The sequence below is a fragment of the Petromyzon marinus genome, chromosome 28 (assembly GCF_048934315.1).
Source record: "Petromyzon marinus isolate PM22_M1 ecotype Great Lakes invasive population chromosome 28, UKy_Petmar_22M1.pri1.0, whole genome shotgun sequence".
Lineage (NCBI taxonomy): Eukaryota > Metazoa > Chordata > Hyperoartia > Petromyzontiformes > Petromyzontidae > Petromyzon > Petromyzon marinus.
The window spans coordinates 7,418,671-7,440,622 of NC_133694.1; the positions used below are offsets into that span (position 1 = coordinate 7,418,671).

A 21,952-nucleotide genomic window follows, 5' to 3' on the forward strand; every position below is an offset into this window, starting at 1 on the left:
CTCAACTCACCACTCGACTCACCTCTCAACTCACCACTCGACTCACCTCTCAGCTCACCACTCAACTCACCACTCGACTCACCACTCAACTCACCACTCGACTCACCACTCGACTCACCACTCAACTCACCACTCGACTCACCTCTCAACTCACCACTCGCCGCGCCACTCAACTCACCACTCAACTCACCACTCGACTCGCCACTCAACTCACCATTCGCCTCACCACTCGACTCACCACTCGACTCACCACTCAACTCACCACTCGACTCACCACTCGACTCACCACTCGACTCACCTCTCAACTCACCACTCGCCGCGCCACTCAACTCACCACTCGACTCACCACTCAACTCACCACTCAACTCACCACTCGACTCGCCAGTCAACTCACCATTCGACTCACCTCTCAACTCACCACTCGCCGCGCCACTCAACTCACCACTCGACTCACCACTCAACTCACCACTCGACTCGCCACTCAACTCACCATTCGACTCACCACTCGACTCACCACTCGACTCACCACTCGACTCGCCACTCAACTCACCACTAGACTCGCCTCTCACCTCTCCACTCGCCCACTCGACTTACCACTCAACTCACCACTCGACTCACCTCTCAACTCACCAGTCGACTCATCTCTCACCTCGCCACTCGACTCACCTCTCGACTCAACTCTCACCTCGCCACTCGACTCACCTCTCGACTCACCACTCGACTCACCACTCGACCTGCCACTCGACTCACCTCTCAACTCACCACTCAGCTCACCATGCAAAACGAACACCGCCTTTTGGACAGCACAGACAAGCGGCCGTGGCCAAAGCTGAGAGGACACGTGCAAGGTAAGTCGTGGAATTGTGTAATCTTTTTTTGTTATCATCATCATCATCATCGTTATGAATAATAATCTAAAGTACTCTGTCAACCAAATGCTTGCTTGAGACATGACCCACGCCGTGTCGGTGATCTTGCGAGTTATTTGACCATACTTCACCACACTGGTCAGTGTAGGTCGGTGAGCGTGGCGGGGAGGGGAATGCCTTCATCCAGCAGTGGATTGACAGGGTGCCGTACATCGCACACCGTAGGTGTGTGCAACGCGGTTATTATTGAGTAGTTGATTCACATTGGAGCCCTTGACGAGCATAGGGGGGCCCCGTTGGATCCTGAGACTTTCGAGAGGAACCACAACCCAGCGCCACTTGGAGCCGTGTAATTACAGATGTCTCGTACACGCACTTGGTTGGGTTGGGAGGGGCATAGACTAACTTGGGGACGTTGGCCAAATGAAATAAATCAAGGATAGGGAGGAGGGGGGGGGTGCAAGGGAACGAGACCCGACCGTTGTCTCTGCAAGCGTCGTGTGTCACGATTTCCTGCAATAAAACACGAATCGCGTTCAAGCTGCACACGCACAGGCGACACAAACGCTAACGCGCGATGATGGGTGTGGAGGGGTGGGGGTGCGTCGTCTAATTTTGAAAAACAATGGTCGGAAACTGCAAACTGCCTCCCAGAAAATAGATTCACAAATACAATTTATGTAAATAGCCAACCTGCAATGAAGATTGCGTGCGATCTGCACTTTGGAGCAATGCGTACGTGCCGATGTGATTATACGCAAGATATGAAATCATAATAAGGGTGTAAGTTAAATTGATGTTTGTGTGTGTGTGTGTGTGACATATACATGCCGCACTGGGTGAAGTGTGGATTCACAACCCCTATGCCCGTCACAGCATGAGGGAAGCCTCGTCCGGCAGTGAATTGACAAGATGGCTAGTAATAATTAAACGCCAGGTGGAGCGGTGGACGCAGTGGTTAGCGCACTGACCTGTGAAACGAGTCCACCAGCTGAGCTCTGTTCACAGTCTTGGCTAACATCAGCGGCGAGTGCTGTCTGCGCTGGTGCTGGGCACCAACATATATTGACCAAGCGTGGTGAAGCATAGTCAAACAACAACCACGAATGGCATGGTCTGATGGGGCCATCAACCGTCAAGGATCATAAATCATCACGCTAACTCTGGTCATCCTCGCAGCGGCTTGTGGCTAATCATCGAACAAAGACGATCACTGCGTTGCGTGCTTGGAACGCTCTCCCGATATTAGGAAGCCATTGGAGCCACTTACAAGAACAGAGAGCGTGGTGCCAGGTTGAAATTTAGTCAAAATCTTCCCAGTTTCCTTGAATCACATCGAGTCACCCCCGTGTTCCGTAGGACCAACAGTCACACTCGGAAGTCAGAAACACAGTGTACCTTATCGGAGGATGTCATTGCAAGGACTGCCAAAAGATAAACACTAAAACCGTTTCTCAGAAATGTCAACTTGTCACGTGATGTTTACTCGAGCCCATAACATTTCGAGCTTGGATATCCAATCGGTTACTGTGACGATCATCACTTACGATTATTGGTTACTCGAACGATTTGATCACCCCACTAAATGGATAACAATACAATGGTTGTGGGCGGGGCTTGGTGATATCATCAGCGTCATAAACCGCATCACTCTCTCTGGGCGTGGCTTTCGGGGAGCATTCCTGCCTTCGGGATGTGAGAGCGGTCACTCTTGTCCAGCCGGGGTCCGATTTAATCCACCAAAAAAGTGTAGTTGATCACAATGTGTCCATTATTTGAGTATTTAAGCACTATTTATTGCTTATCCTGTTTGCAGTACATTTTTTGGCAAGTTTCATGTCTTGATTTAAAGCCTTCGTGACTGTAGGAATTCATACTCTTTGGGTCTTTCGGTAAAGTCACGTACTTAGAAAAATAATAATAGGTCTCGACCTTTCGATCGCAACACATGCAATCGTATTCATACTAGATATGAAGCTTTCGTGACTGCAAGGATCCATACTCTTTGGTTCTATTCGGTAAAGTCACGTAGGTGACTTTATTTAATTTTTTTACCTACGTGACTTTACCGAATAGAACCAAAGAGTAATCGTATTCACACTTGCACGGGAAAGGCTCTCTCACCTGAAGACGATTGCCTGGGTTGCGATCTAAACGTCGTGATATATTCATTTTCTATCCACGTGACTTTTACCAAAAGACCCAGAGAGTAAGTTTCATGTCGGTAATTTTTAGTTTTAGGTCTTGGTTAGTTTGCACATTCCCTCGTTGCAATGTCATGTAACTCTGGTCTTGGGTTGTTTTGTTCTTCTTATAATGGAGCTGCTTCGCTCAGTGGGCATTAGAGCACCGGCTGAAATAAAGGCTAAGTTTCAGTCTGACTTAATCGACTCATTGTTTCAGCTCTACAGTATATAAAATGCGTTAAACGTGTCCACTGTTCAGGATCGTAGGATAATACTCGGCATAGAGAACAGTTTATTTGAGGAGTTTTCGGCATCGCGTCCAACATTTATAAAAAAAATTTGACGCAAATAATCACATTCACTTGATGTCATTTGTCGGAAGGCCATGTTCAATCACCGTGTAGCTCTTCGCACCTGAGCTGTATGGCTTCTCCAGTATGTGTTCAAGTTGTACGGTGCGTTTTTCCTGATAACGTCTTACCTTTCGCGCCACGTGCTGGGAGCTTCTTTAGGAAGTGAATATATATAAATCAGAGGGCTAGCCACCCTAAATTACTTATTTAAAAATAGCCCAACAACTTAACCAGATTTTTTTTATTTAACAGTGCTCTCCATTGACGATCCTTACTGAGTCGTGGAATATTCCACATTCCTATACTGGAACCGATTGCTCCACAGCACAATCATTGGTGAACTGACCATCATACATATAAACCATTCCTTTACTTGTTTATTCATTTTACATTTTGCTTGGCAGTAGGGGTTTCGTTTGCTTGGTAGTCGCTGTATACAGCATTTAGTCCTTATATATAATTAATGTACAGCGTTATGGGATGCAATGAGCATGAATTACACTATATAACATTTAATTATTTTTAAAAGGAAATTACTGAAATGTTTAACCTACGGAAGGTATGGAGCCGTTAACGGCCAAGTTTCGCTGCGACCTGATGACCTTGAATTTGCCTGATCTTGTCGGATCTCGAAAGCTCAGCAGGGTTGAGCCCGATTCATACTTGCATGGGAAATACCATAAACTCGTGGATTGACAAAAAAAGACTGTCAATTATTTTTCATATCACAGAGCAATATCGCATAGGCATTAACAAACGCAATGCGTTAAAACGGATGTCGGTATTCAATGGATTAGTACAATATAAACGTGGACCCCCCTAATGGAACATCTTCGCCGGTTAGAAACATTTAGGCTGGCCTGCCTACGATCCATCCTGGGTTTAACCAGGCTGGATTGTGTGAGGAGCTCACAAATCCTTGAAAGATCTGGGCACGGTCCCATCGGTGAGCTCCTCCGGCAGGCAAGGCTGCGTTGGCTGGGTCATGTAGCCCGCATGCCCAGCCACCGCATGCCGAAACAGCTTTTGTTCGGCCGGATCGAGGGGGCTAAACGGGCGCGGCACGGGCTAGAGAAGAGATGGAGTGATGTGGTACAGAAGGACGTGGAACTGAGTGGACTTGCCGATGACTGGTACCAGCGGTGTCAAGATCGGCCTCTGTGGAGAAGGCTCGTGAAGGACGCTACTGGGCAGTTGGAGACAGTCGCCCTCCAACAACAACGGAGGGCGGAGGAGCGACGCTCACAACAACGAGCGGAGGGCACAGCAGGTTGGCACAGTAGGGGGCACAGGTGGTGCATCGGCCAGTCATCTCGGTCAGTCGACCCGTGGCACCTGGGACTGCCCCGTGACCTCCTGCCAGCGGGCGTTCGACACTTCACGTGGCCTCAAGGTGCACATGGCCTGGCACAAGCGTCGTGGTGACGTCACCGCCACTTAGTGCCGAATGGCGGTTGTTGTTGTTGTACAATATAAATACAACATATAAACTGGTCTGTGACCAAGTCGCCTGGAATATTCCCGATCTCCGCGGATCACGCAAGCTAAGCAGACCATGCTTTCCCACCTGATGACGGACGCTTGTGTGTTGCGCCCGAAACGTCGTGATTTATTTTATTTTATACCTACGTGACTTTACAGTGTTGAACCTGCATAGCAGTTTGGATGGGTGACCGCATACATTAATAGTGTTTTTTGTCCACAGATCACGGGGCTACGTGGTGCGCACTGGATTGTAGTGCATTGTTGTACAAAAGCCATTGTTGCACTATACTTATATGCCACCGAGTCTATACTCTACACCCTCACCAACCCGCACCGACAAGCATGGTAACGCATGGTCAAATAATCCCCACAATCCGTATAGGCACGGTGAGGCCTTAATTGAGCCGTGCATTAATAAAGGCCTGTAAATTATTAATATTTAAGGGGCCGTTTTGGGAGATGGATTTGAACCGGCGGCCGCTGGATTGCAAGTCCACTGTGCTAACCACAGTTGCTGCGGCGTGATGCTTAGCACACTGCAAACAGGAGGTTCGCCTGTTTGATCACATCACCCGTGGCACGGCAGTCTTTAAATCCCCCCCGCTCCCCCCCCCCGGCTTCTCTCCATCCAACAGCGGCAATGGGTTCACCACAGTTAGTTGATCGGCAGGTTATCCTGCTGGCACGGTAAAGTGTAGGTGATCCCGCCTCTTACAACACGTCTGGTCGGCGTGGCAGAGGAGACCAAATACGCTCTATAGAGCTCGCACGAGTCGATGTCCCTCCCAACCAGGATGCCCTCCCAGCCGTGCGAGCATAGCGAACAATTGCGGGGGCTTGCACCGTATGCATCTTTACGTTACTACTATCCCTGCACGTTGGAACTGATGCTGATTCCCACTAAGTATGCAACACAATTCCGCGCCTTCGATTAGCGCGGTTGGCTACGGTCGGTGCGAAAGAAGTTCAACATACAAACAGGCTGAGCGTAAACTATCACTGCCCATAGACTCAACACTACCCATAGACTCAACACTGCCCATAGACTCAACACTGCCCATAGACTCAACACTGCCCATAGACTCAACACTGCCCATAGACTCAACACTGCTCATAGACTCAACACTGCCCATAGACTCAACACTCCCCGTAGACTCAACACCGCTCGTAGACTGAACACTGCCCATAGACTCAACACTACCCATAGACGCAACACTGCCCATAGACTCAACACTGCCCATAGACTCAACACTGCTCATAGACTCAACACTGCCCATAGACTCAACACTCCCCGTAGACTCAACACCGCTCGTAGACTGAACACTGCCCATAGACTCAACACTGCCCATAGACTCAACACTACCCATAGACTCAACGTTGCCCATAGACTCAACACTGCCCATAGTCTCAACACTGCCCATAGACTCAACACTGCCCATAGACTCAACACTGCCCATAGACTCAACACTGCTCATAGACTCAACACTGCCCATAGACTCAACACTCCCCGTAGACTCAACACCGCTCGTAGACTGAACACTGCCCATAGACTCAACACTACCCATAGACGCAACACTGCCCATAGACTCAACACTGCCCATAGACTCAACACTGCTCATAGACTCAACACTGCCCATAGACTCAACACTCCCCGTAGACTCAACACCGCTCGTAGACTGAACACTGCCCATAGACTCAACACTGCCCATAGACTCAACACTACCCATAGACTCAACGTTGCCCATAGACTCAACACTGCCCATAGTCTCAACACTGCCCATAGACTCAACACTGCCCATAGACTCAACACTGCACCATAGACGCAACACTGCCCATAGACTCAACACTGCCCATAGACTCAACACTGCCCATAGACTCAACACTGCACCATAGACGCAACACTTCCCATAGACTCAACACTGCCCATAGACTCAACACTACCCATAGACGCAACACTGCCCATAGTCTAAACACTGCCCATAGACTCAACACTGCCCATAGACTCAACACTGCCCATAGACGCAACACTGCCCATAGTCTCAACACTGCCCATAGACTCAACACTGCACCATAGACGCAACACTGCCCATAGACTCAACACTGCCCATAGACTCAACACTGCCCATAGACTCAACACTGCACCATAGACGCAACACTTCCCATAGACGCAACACATCCCATAGACTCAACACTGCCCATAGACTCAACACTGCCCGTAGACTCAACACTCCCCATAGACTCCACACTCCCCATAGACTCAACACTGCCCATAGACTCAACACTCCCCATAGACTCAACACTGCCCATAGACTCAACACTACCCAAAGACGCAACACTGCCCATAGTCTCAACAATGCCCATAGACTCAACACTACCCATAGACGCAACACTTCCCATAGACTCAACACTAACCATAGACTCAACACTGCCCATAGACGCAACACTGCCCATAGACTCAACACTGCCCATAGTCTAAACACTGCCCATAGACTCAACACTACCCATAGACTCAACACTGCCCATAGACTCAACACTGCCCATAGACTCAACACTGCCCATAGACTCAACACTGCCCATAGACTCAACACTGCCCATAGACTCAACACTGCCCATAGACTCAACACTAACCATAGACTCAACACTGCCCATAGACTCAACACTACCCATAGACGCAACACTGCCCATTGACTCAACACTGCCCATAGACCCAACACTGCCCATAGACTCCACACTCCCCATAGACTCAACACTGCCCATAGACTCAACACTGACCATAGACTCAACACTGCCCATAGACTCAACACTACCCATAGACGCAACACTGCCCGTAGACTCAACACTCCCCATAGACTCAACACTCCCCATAGACTCCACACTGCCCATGGACTCAACACTACCCATAGACGCAACACATCCCATAGACTCAACACTGCCAATAGACTCAACACTGCCCATATACTCAACACTGCCCATAGACTCAACACTGCCCATAGACTCAACACTGCCCATAGACTCAACACTAACCATAGACTCAACACTGCTCATAGACTCAACACTACCCATAGACGAAATACTGCCCATAGTCTCAACACTGCCCATAGACTCAACGCTACCCATAGACGCAACACATCCCATAGACTCAACACTGCCCATAGACTCAACACTGCCCGTAGACTCAACACTCCCCATAGACTCCACACTCCCCATAGACTCAACACTGCCCATAGACTCAACACTCCCCATAGACTCAACACTGCCCATAGACTCAACACTGCCCGTAGACTCAACACTCCCCGTAGACTCAACACTGCCCATAGACTCAACACTACCCATAGACGCAACACTTCCCATAGACTCAACACTTCCCAAAGACTCAACACTGCCCATAGACGCAACACTGCCCATAGTCTCAACACTGCCCATAGTCTCAACACTGCCCATAGACTCAACACTACCCATAGACTCAACACTGCCCATAGACTCAACACTGCCCATAGACTCAACACTGCCCATAGACTCAACACTGCCCATAGACTCAACACTAACCATAGACTCAACACTGCCCATAGACTCAACACTACCCATAGACGCAACACTGCCCATAGTCTCAACACTGCCCATAGACTCAACACTACCCATAGACGCAACACTGCCCATAGGCTCAACACTGCCCATAGACGCAACACTGCCCGTAGACTCCACACTCCCCATAGACTCAACACTAACCATAGACTCAACACTGCTCATAGACTCAACACTACCCATAGACGCAACACTGCCCATAGTCTCAACACTGCCCATAGACTCAACACTGCCCATAGACTCAACACTGCCCATAGACTCAACACTAACCATAGACTCAACACTGCTCATAGACTCAACACTGCCCATAGACTCAACACTGCCCATAGACTCAACACTAACCATAGATTCAACACTACCCATAGACGCAACACATCCCATAGACTCAACACTGCCCATAGACTCAACACTGCCCGTAGACTCAACACTCCCCATAGACTCCACACTCCCCATAGACTCAACACTGCCCATAGACTCAACACTCCCCATAGACTCAACACTGCCCATAGACTCAACACTACCCAAAGACGCAACACTGCCCATAGTCTCAACACTGCCCATAGACTCAACACTACCCATAGACGCAACACTTCCCATAGACTCAACACTAACCATAGACTCAACACTGCCCATAGACGCAACACTGCCCATAGACTCAACACTGCCTATAGTCTAAACACTGCGCATAGACTCAACACTACCCATAGACTCAACACTGCCCATAGACTCAACACTGCCCATAGACTCAACACTGCCCATAGACTCAACACTGCCCGTAGACTCAACACTGCCCATAGACTCAACACTGCCCATAGACTCAACACTAACCATAGACTCAACACTGCCCATAGACTCAACACTACCCATAGACGCAACACTGCCCATAGTCTCAACACTGCCCATAGACTCAACACTACCCATAGACGCAACACTGCCCATTGACTCAACACTGCCCATAGACCCAACACTGCCCATAGACTCCACACTCCCCATAGACTCAACACTGCCCATAGACTCAACACTGCCCATAGACTCAACACTGCCCATAGACTCAACACTTCCCATAGACGCAACACTGCCCATAGTCTCAACACTGCCCATAGACTCAACACTACCCATAGACGCAACACATCCCATAGACTCAACACTGCCCATAGACTCAACACTGCCCGTAGACTCAACACTCCCCATAGACTCCACACTCCCCATAGACTCAACACTGCCCATAGACTCAACACTCCCCATAGACTCAACACTGCCCATAGACTCAACACTGCCCGTAGACTCAACACTCCCGGTAGACTCAACACTGCCCATAGACTCAACACTACCCATAGACGCAACACTTCCCATAGACTCAACACTTCCCATAGACGCAACACTGCCCATAGTCTCAACACTGCCCATAGTCTCAACACTGCCCATAGACTCAACACTACCCATAGACTCAACACTGCCCATAGACTCAACACTGCCCATAGACTCAACACTGCCCATACACTCAACACTGCCCATAGACTCAACACTAACCATAGACTCAACACTGCCCATAGACTCAACACTACCCATAGACGCAACACTGCCCATAGTCTCAACACTGCCCATAGACTCAACACTACCCATAGACGCAACACTGCCCATAGACTCAACACTGCCCATAGACGCAACACTGCCCGTAGACTCCACACTCCCCATAGACTCAACACTAACCATAGACTCAACACTGCTCATAGACTCAACACTACCCATAGACGCAACACTGCCCATAGTCTCAACACTGCCCATAGACTCAACACTGCCCATAGACTCAACACTGCCCATAGACTCAACACTAACCATAGACTCAACACTGCTCATAGACTCAACACTGCCCATAGACTCAACACTGCCCATAGACTCAACACTAACCATAGATTCAACACTACCCATAGACGCAACACATCCCATAGACTCAACACTGCCCATAGACTCAACACTGCCCGTAGACTCAACACTACCCATAGACGCAACACTTCCCATAGACTCAACACTAACCATAGACTCAACACTGCCCATAGACGCAACACTGCCCATAGACTCAACACTGCCCATAGTCTAAACACTGCGCATAGACTCAACACTACCCATAGACTCAACACTGCCCATAGACTCAACACTGCCCATAGACTCAACACTGCCCATAGACTCAACACTGCCCATAGACTCAACACTGCCCATAGACTCAACACTGCCCATAGACTCAACACTAACCATAGACTCAACACTGCCCATAGACTCAACACTACCCATAGACGCAACACTGCCCATAGTCTCAACACTGCCCATAGACTCAACACTACCCATAGACGCAACACTGCCCATTGACTCAACACTGCCCATAGACCCAACACTGCCCATAGACTCCACACTCCCCATAGACTCAACACTGCCCATAGACTCAACACTGCCCATAGACTCAACACTGTCCATAGACTCAACACTACCCATAGACGCAACACTGCCCGTAGACTCAACACTCCCCATAGACTCAACACTCCCCATAGACTTCACACTGCCCATGGACTCAACACTACCCATAGACGCAACACATCCCATAGACTCAACACTGCCCATAGACTCAACACTGCCCATAGACTCAACACTGCCCATAGACTCAACACTGCCCATAGACTCAACACTAACCATAGACTCAACACTGATCATAGACTCAACACTACCCATAGACGCAACACAGCCCATAGTCTCAACACTGCCCATAGACTCAACACTACCCATAGACGCAACACATCCCATAGACTCAACACTGCCCATAGACTCAACACTGCCCGTAGACTCAACACTCCCCATAGACTCCACACTCCCCATAGACTCACAACTGCCCATAGACTCAACACTCCCCATAGACTCAACACTGCCCATAGACTCAACACTGCCCGTAGACTCAACACTCCCCGTAGACTCAACACTGCCCATAGACTCAACACTACCCATAGACGCAACACTTCCCATAGACTCAACACTTCCCATAGACTCAACACTGCCCATAGACGCAACACTGCCCATTGTCTCAACACTGCCCATAGTCTCAACACTGCCCATAGACTCAACATTACCCAAAGACTCAACACTGCCCATAGGCTCAACACTGCCCATAGACGCAACACTGCCCGTAGACTCCACACTCCCCATAGACTCAACACTAACCATAGACTCAACACTGCTCATAGACTCAACACTACCCATAGACGCAACACTGCCCATAGTCTCAACACTGCCCATAGACTCAACACTGCCCATAGACTCAACACTGCCCATAGACTCAACACTAACCATAGACTCAACACTGCTCATAGATTCAACACTGCCCATAGACTCAACACTGCCCATAGACTCAACACTAACCATAGATTCAACACTACCCATAGACGCAACACATCCCATAGACTCAACACTGCCCATAGACTCAACACTGCCCGTAGACTCAACACTACCCATAGACGCAACACTTCCCATAGACTCAACACTAACCATAGACTCAACACTGCCCATAGACGCAACACTGCCCATAGACTCAACACTGCCCATAGTCTAAACACTGCGCATAGACTCAACACTACCCATAGACTCAACACTGCCCATAGACTCAACACTGCCCATAGACTCAACACTGCCCATAGACTCAACACTGCCCATAGACTCAACACTGCCCATAGACTCAACACTGCCCATAGACTCAACACTAACCATAGACTCAACACTGCCCATAGACTCAACACTACCCATAGACGCAACACTGCCCATAGTCTCAACACTGCCCATAGACTCAACACTACCCATAGACGCAACACATCCCATTGACTCAACACTGCCCATAGACTCCACACTCCCCATAGACTCAACACTGCCCATAGACTCAACACTGCCCATAGACTCAACACTGCCCATAGACTCAACAGTACCCATAGACGCAACACTGCCCGTAGACTCAACACTCCCCATAGACTCAACACTCCCCATAGACTCCACACTGCCCATGGACTCAACACTACCCATAGACGCAACACATCCCATAGACTCAACACTGCCCATAGACTCAACACTGCCCATAGACTCAACACTGCCCATAGACTCAACACTGCCCATAGACTCAACACTGCCCATAGACTCAACACTAACCATAGACTCAACACTGCTCATAGACTCAACACTACCCATAGACGCAACACAGCCCATAGTCACAACACTGCCCATAGACTCAACACTACCCAATGACGCAACACATCCCATAGACTCAACACTGCCCATAGACTCAACACTGCCCGTAGACTCAACACTCCCCATAGACTCCACACTCCCCATAGACTCAACACTGCCCATAGACTCAACACTCCCCATAGACTCAACACTGCCCATAGACTCAACACTGCCCGTAGACTCAACACTCCCCGTAGACTCAACACTGCCCATAGACTCAACACTACCCATAGACGCAACACTTCCCATAGACTCAACACTTCCCATAGACTCAACACTGCCCATAGACGCAACACTGCCCATTGTCTCAACACTGCCCATAGTCTCAACACTGCCCATAGACTCAACACTACCCAAAGACTCAACACTGCCCATAGACTCAATACTCCCCGTAGACTCAACACTGCCCGTAGACTCAACACTGCCCATAGACTCAACACTGCCCATAGACTCAACACTACCCATAGACGCAACACTGCCCATAGTCTCAACACTGCCCATAGTCTCAACACTGCCCATAGACTCAACACTACCCATAGACGCAACACTTCCCATAGACTCAACACTGCCCATAGACTCAACACTGCCCATAGACGCAACACTGCCCATAGACTCAACACTGCCCATAGACTCAACACTGCCCATAGACTCAACACTACCCATAGACTCAACACTGCCCATAGACTCAACACTGCCCATAGACGCAACACTGCCCATAGACTCAACACTGCCCATAGACCCAACACTGCCCATAGACCCAACACTGCCCATAGACTCAACACTGCCCATAGACGCAACACTGCCCATCGTCTCAACACTGCCCATAGACTCAACACTACCCATAGACGCAACACTTCCCATAGACTCAACACTGCCCATAGACCCAACACTGCCCATAGACTCAACACTACCCATAGACTCAACGCTGCCCATAGACTCAACACTGCCCATAGACTCAACACTACCCATAGACTCAATACTCCCCGTAGACTCAACACTGCTCGTAGACTCAACACTGCCCATAGACTCAACACTGCCCATAGACTCAACACTACCCATAGACGCAACACATCCCATAGACTCAACACTGCCCATAGACTCAACACTGCCCATAGACTCAACACTCCCCATAGACTCAACACTGCCCATAGACTCAACACTGCCCATAGACGCAACACTTCCCATAGACTCAACACTGCCCATAGACTCAACACTGCCCATAGACTCAAAACTACCCATAGACGCAACACTTCCCATAGACTCAACACTGCCCATAGACTCAACACTGCCCATAGACTCAAAACTACCCATAGACTCAACGCTGCCCATAAACTCAACACTGCCCATAGACTGAACACTGCCCATAGACTCAACACTGCTCATAGACTCAACACTGCCCATAGACTCAACACTGCCCATAGACTCAACACTAACCATAGGCTCAACACTGCCCATAGACTCAACACTACCCATAGACGCAACACTGCCCATAGTCTCAACACTGCCCATAGACTCAACACTACCCATAGACGCAACACATCCCATAGACTCAACACTGCCCATAGACTCAACACTCCCCATAGACTCAACACTGCCCATAAACTCAACACTGCCCGTAGACTCAACACTCCCCGTAGACTCAACACTGCCCATAGACTCAACACTGCCCATATACTCAACACTACCCATAGACGCAACACTGCCCATAGTCTCAACACTGCCCATAGACTCAACACTACCCATAGACGCAACACTTCCCATAGACTCAACACTGCCCATAGACTCAACATTGCCCATAGACGCAACACTGCCCATAGTCTCAACACTGCCCATAGACTCAACACTGCCCATAGACTCAACACTGCCCATATACTCAACACTGTCCATTGACTCAACACTGCCCATAGACTCAACACTACCCATAGACGCAACACTTCCCATAGACTCAACACTGCCCATAGACTCAACACTGCCCATAGACGCAACACTGCCCATAGTCTCAACACTGCCCATAGACTCAACACTACCCATAGACTCAACACTACCCATAGACGCAACACTTCCCGTAGACTCAACACTGCCCATAGACTCAACACTGCCCATAGACTCAAAACTACCCATAGACTCAACGCTGCCCATAAACTCAACACTGCCCATAGACTCAACACTGCCCATAGACTCAACACTACCCATAGACTCAACACTGCCCATAGACTAAACACTGCCCATAGACTCAACACTGCCCATAGACTCAACACTAACCATAGACTCAACACTGCCCATAGACTCAACACTACACATAGACGCAACACTGCCCATAGTCTCAACACTGCCCATAGACTCAACACTACCCATAGACGCAACACATCCCATAGACTCAACACTGCCCATAGACTCAACACTGCCCGTAGACTCAACACTCCCCGTAGACTCAACACTGCCCGTAGACTCAACACTGCCCATAGACTCAACACTGCCCATAGACTCAACACTGCCCATAGACTAAACACTGCCCATAGACTCAACACTGCCCATAGACTCAACACTAACCATAGACTCAACACTGCCCATAGACTCAACACTACACATAGACACAACACTGCCCATAGTCTCAACACTGCCCATAGACTCAACACTACCCATAGACGCAACACATCCCATAGACTCAACACTGCCCATAGACTCAACACTGCCCGTAGACTCAACACTCCCCGTAGACTCAACACTGCCCGTAGACTCAACACTGCCCATAGACTCAACACTGCCCATAGACTCAACACTACCCATAGATGCAACACTGCCCATAGTCTCAACACTGCCCATAGACTCAACACTACCCATAGACGCAACACTTCCCATAGACTCAACACTGCCCATAGACTCAACACTGCCCATAGACGCAACACTGCCCATAGTCTCAACACTGCCCATATACTCAACACTGCCCATAGACTCAACACTACCCATAGACTCAACACTGCCCATAGACTCAACACTGCCCATAGACGCAACACTGCCCATAGATTCAACACTGCCCATAGACCCAACACTGCCCATAGACCCAACACTGCCCATAGACTCAACACTACCCATAGACTCCATACTGCCCATAGACTCAACACTGCCCATAGACGCAACACTGCCCATCGTCTCAACACTGCCCATAGACTCAACACTACCCATAGACGCAACACTTCCCAAAGACTCAACACTGCCCATAGACCCAACACTGCGCATAGACTCAACACTACCCATAGACTCAACGCTGCCCATAGACTCAACACTGCCCATAGACTCAACACTGCCCATAGACTCAACACTGCCCATAGACTCAACACTGCCCATAGACTCAACACTGCCCATAGACTCAACACTAACCATAGACTCAACACTGCCCATAGACTCAACACTACCCATAGACGCAACACTGCCCATAGTCTCAACACTGCCCATAGACTCAACACTACCCATAGACGCAACACTTCCCATAGACTCAACACTGCCCATAGACTCAACACTGCCCATAGACGCAACACTGCCCATAGTCTCAACACTGCCCATATACTCAACACTGCCCATAGACTCAACACTACCCATAGACTCAACACTGCCCATAGACTCAACACTGCCCATAGACGCAACACTGCCCGTAGATTCAACACTGCCCATAGACCCAACACTGCCCATAGACCCAACACTGCCCATAGACTCAACACTGCCCATAGTCTCAACACTGCCCATAGACTCAACACTACCCATAGATGCAACACATCCCATAGACTCAACACTGCCCATAGACTCAACACTCCCCATAGACTCAACACTGCCCATAAACTCAACACTGCCCGTAGACTCAACACTCCCCGTAGACTCAACACTGCCCATAGACTCAACACTGCCCATAGACTCAACACTACCCATAGACGCAACACTGCCCATAGTCTCAACACTGCCCATAGACTCAACACTACCCATAGACGCAACACTTCCCATAGACTCAACACTGCCCATAGACTCAACATTGCCCATAGACGCAACACTGCCCATAGTCTCAACACTGCCCATAGACTCAACACTGCCCATAGACTCAACACTGCCCATATACTCAACACTGTCCATTGACTCAACACTGCCCATAGACTCAACACTACCCATAGACGCAACACTTCCCATAGACTCAACACTGCCCATAGACTCAACACTGCCCATAGACGCAACACTGCCCATAGTCTCAACACTGCCCATAGACTCAACACTACCCATAGACTCAACACTACCCATAGACGCAACACTTCCCGTAGACTCAACACTGCCCATAGACTCAACACTGCCCATAGACTCAAAACTACCCATAGACTCAACGCTGCCCATAAACTCAACACTGCCCATAGACTCAACACTGCCCATAGACTCAACACTACCCATAGACTCAACACTGCCCATAGACTAAACACTGCCCATAGACTCAACACTGCCCATAGACTCAACACTAACCATAGACTCAACACTGCCCATAGACTCAACACTACACATAGACGCAACACTGCCCATAGTCTCAACACTGCCCATAGACTCAACACTACCCATAGACGCAACACATCCCATAGACTCAACACTGCCCATAGACTCAACACTGCCCGTAGACTCAACACTCCCCGTAGACTCAACACTGCCCGTAGACTCAACACTGCCCATAGACTCAACACTGCCCATAGACTCAACACTGCCCATAGACTAAACACTGCCCATAGACTCAACACTGCCCATAGACTCAACACTAACCATAGACTCAACACTGCCCATAGACTCAACACTACACATAGACGCAACACTGCCCATAGTCTCAACACTGCCCATAGACTCAACACTACCCATAGACGCAACACATCCCATAGACTCAACACTGCCCATAGACTCAACACTGCCCGTAGACTCAACACTCCCCGTAGACTCAACACTGCCCGTAGACTCAACACTGCCCATAGACTCAACACTGCCCATAGACTCAACACTACCCATAGATGCAACACTGCCCATAGTCTCAACACTGCCCATAGACTCAACACTACCCATAGACGCAACACTTCCCATAGACTCAACACTGCCCATAGACTCAACACTGCCCATAGACGCAACACTGCCCATAGTCTCAACACTGCCCATATACTCAACACTGCCCATAGACTCAACACTACCCATAGACTCAACACTGCCCATAGACTCAACACTGCCCATAGACGCAACACTGCCCATAGATTCAACACTGCCCATAGACCCAACACTGCCCATAGACCCAACACTGCCCATAGACTCAACACTACCCATAGACTCCATACTGCCCATAGACTCAACACTGCCCATAGACGCAACACTGCCCATCGTCTCAACACTGCCCATAGACTCAACACTACCCATAGACGCAACACTTCCCATAGACTCAACACTGCCCATAGACCCAACACTGCGCATAGACTCAACACTACCCATAGACTCAACGCTGCCCATAGACTCAACACTGCCCATAGACTCAACACTGCCCATAGACTCAACACTGCCCATAGACTCAACACTGCCCATAGACTCAACACTGCCCATAGACTCAACACTAACCATAGACTCAACACTGCCCATAGACTCAACACTACCCATAGACGCAACACTGCCCATAGTCTCAACACTGCCCATAGACTCAACACTACCCATAGACGCAACACTTCCCATAGACTCAACACTGCCCATAGACTCAACACTGCCCATAGACGCAACACTGCCCATAGTCTCAACACTGCCCATATACTCAACACTGCCCATAGACTCAACACTACCCATAGACTCAACACTGCCCATAGACTCAACACTGCCCATAGACGCAACACTGCCCATAGATTCAACACTGCCCATAGACCCAACACTGCCCATAGACCCAACACTGCCCATAGACTCAACACTACCCATAGACTCCATACTGCCCATAGACTCAACACTGCCCATAGACGCAACACTGCCCATCGTCTCAACACTGCCCATAGACTCAACACTACCCATAGACGCAACACTTCCCATAGACTCAACACTGCCCATAGACCCAACACTGCGCATAGACTCAACACTACCCATAGACTCAACGCTGCCCATAGACTCAACACTGCCCATAGACTCAACACTGCCCATAGACTCAACACTGCCCATAGACTCAACACTGCCCATAGACTCAACACTGCCCATAGACTCAACACTAACCATAGACTCAACACTGCCCATAGACTCAACACTACCCATAGACGCAACACTGCCCATAGTCTCAACACTGCCCATAGACTCAACACTACCCATAGACGCAACACATCCCATAGACTCAACACTGCCCATAGACGCAACACTGCCCATCGTCTCAACACTGCCCATAGACTCAACACTACCCATAGACGCAACACTTCCCATAGACTCAACACTGCCCATACACCCAACACTGCCCATAGACTCAACACTACCCATAGACTCAACGCTGCCCATAGACTCAACACTGCCCATAGACTCAACACTGCCCATAGACTCAACACTCCCCGTAGACTTAACACTGCTCGTAGACTCAACACTGCCCATAGACTCAACACTGCCCATAGACTCAACACTACCCATAGACGCAACACTGCCCATAGTCTCAACACTGCCCATAGACTCAACACTACCCATAGACGCAACACATCCCATAGACTCAACACTGCCCATAGACTCAACACTGCCCATAGACTCAACACTCCCCATAGACTCAACACTGCCCATAGACTCAACACTGCCCATAGACGCAACACTGCCCATCGTCTCAACACTGCCCATAGACTCAACACTACCCATAGACTAAACACTACCCATAGACGCAACACTTCCCATAGACTCAACACTGCCCATAGACTCAACACTGCCCATAGACTCAAAACTACCCATAGACTCAACGCTGCCCATAAACTCAACACTGCCCATAGACTCAACACTGCCCATAGACTCAACACTGCTCATAGACTCAACACTGCCCATAGACTCAACACTGCCCATAGACTCAACACTAACTATAGGCTCAACACTGCCCATAGACTCAACACTACCCATAGACGCAACACTGCCCATAGTCTCAACACTGCCCATAGACTCAACACTACCCATAGACGCAACACATCCCATAGACTCAACACTGCCCATAGACTCAACACTCCCCATAGACTCAACACTGCCCATAAACTCAACACTGCCCGTAGACTCAACACTCCCCGTAGACTCAACACTGCCCATAGACTCAACACTGCCCATAGACTCAACACTACCCATAGACGCAACACTGCCCATAGTCTCAACACTGCCCATAGACTCAACACTACCCATAGACGCAACACTTCCCATAGACTCAACACTGCCCATAGACTCAACACTGCCCATAGACGCAACACTGCCCATAGTCTCAACACTGCCCATAGACTCAACACTGCCCATAGGCTCAACACTGCCCATATACTCAACACTGCCCATTGACTCAACACTGCCCATAGACTCAACACTACCCATAGACGCAACACTTCCCATAGACTCAACACTGCCCATAGACTCAACACTGCCCATAGACGCAACACTGCCCATAGTCTCAACACTGCCCATAGACTCAACACTACCCATAGACTCAACACTACCCATAGACGCAACACTTCCCATAGACTCAACACTGCCCATAGACTCAACACTGCCCATAGACTCAAAACTACCCATAGACTCAACGCTGCCCATAAACTCAACACTGCCCATAGACTCAACACTGCCCATAGACTCAACACTACCCATAGACTCAACACTGCCCATAGACTAAACACTGCCCATAGACTCAACACTGCCCATAGATTCAACACTAACCATAGACTCAACACTGCCCATAGACTCAACACTACACATAGACGCAACACTGCCCATAGTCTCAACACTGCCCATAGACTCAACACTACCCATAGACGCAACACATCCCATAGACTCAACACTGCCCATAGACTCAACACTGCCGTAGACTCAACACTCCCCGTAGACTCAACACTGCCTGTAGACTCAACACTGCCCATAGACTCAACACTGCCCATAGACTCAACACTACCCATAGACGCAACACTGCCCATAGTCTCAACACTGCCCATAGACTCAACACTACCCATAGACGCAACACTTCCCATAGACTCAACACTGCCCATAGACTCAACACTGCCCATAGACGCAACACTGCCCATAGTCTCAACACTGCCCATATACTCAACACTGCCCATAGACTCAACACTACCCATAGACTCAACACTGCCCATAGACGCAACACTGCCCATAGATTCAACACTGCCCATAGACCCAACACTGCCCATAGACCCAACACTGCCCATAGACTCAACACTACCCATAGACTCAACACTGCCCATAGACTCAACACTGCCCATAGACGCAACACTGCCCATCGTCTCAACACTGCCCATAGACTCAACACTACCCATAGACGCAACACTTCCCATAGACTCAACACTGCCCATAGACCCAACACTGCGCATAGACTCAACACTACCCATAGACTCAACGCTGCCCATAGACTCAACACTGCCCATAGACTCAACACTGCTCATAGACTCAACACTAACCATAGAATCAACACTGCCCATAGACTCAACCACTACCCATAGACGCAACACTGCCCATAGTTCATAATAAAGGTTTTTGGGTTAGATCGCGTTTATTTATAAATGTGTCGTAATCCTCCACCACCCGACCCGGCCAATCAGCAAAAAAGTGTCACGTTGACAAAAGACAAATAATTCACTACTTTAGCCCACCGGTGTGTTGAAGAGTGAATCCACAACATTTACAGTTTGAGTACGACGTTTCGCTGGTAAATACATCCAGCATCATCGGGCAATTCGCCGTGTCGGGTGGTGGAGGGTTACGACACATTTATAAATAAACGCGATCTAACCCAAAAACCTTTATTATGAATAATATTGGTCGCGAAAGCCTACGTGTTAAACTGACTGCCCATAGTCTCAACACTGCCCGTAGACTCAACACTCCCCGTAGACTCAACACTGCCCGTAGACTCAACACTGCCCATAGACTCAACACTGCCCATAGACTCAACACTACCCATAGACGCAACACTGCCCATAGTCTCAACACTGCCCATAGACTCAACACTGCCCATAGACGCAACACTGCC

General features: G+C 49.2%; 1 protein-coding gene across 1 annotated transcript in view; it reads left to right on the plus strand.

Moving 5' to 3' along the window:
• Positions 1-744: 744 nt before the first annotated feature.
• LOC116946972 (chloride channel protein ClC-Kb-like) overlaps positions 745-21,952 on the plus strand; it is an 80,426-nt gene continuing 59,218 nt past the window's right edge. Inside the window, exon 1 of the mRNA XM_032962277.2 lies at positions 745-848. Within this exon, the coding sequence (XP_032818168.2) occupies positions 776-848 (73 nt within the window). The 5' untranslated portion in view covers positions 745-775. The remainder of the gene's footprint in view (positions 849-21,952) is intronic.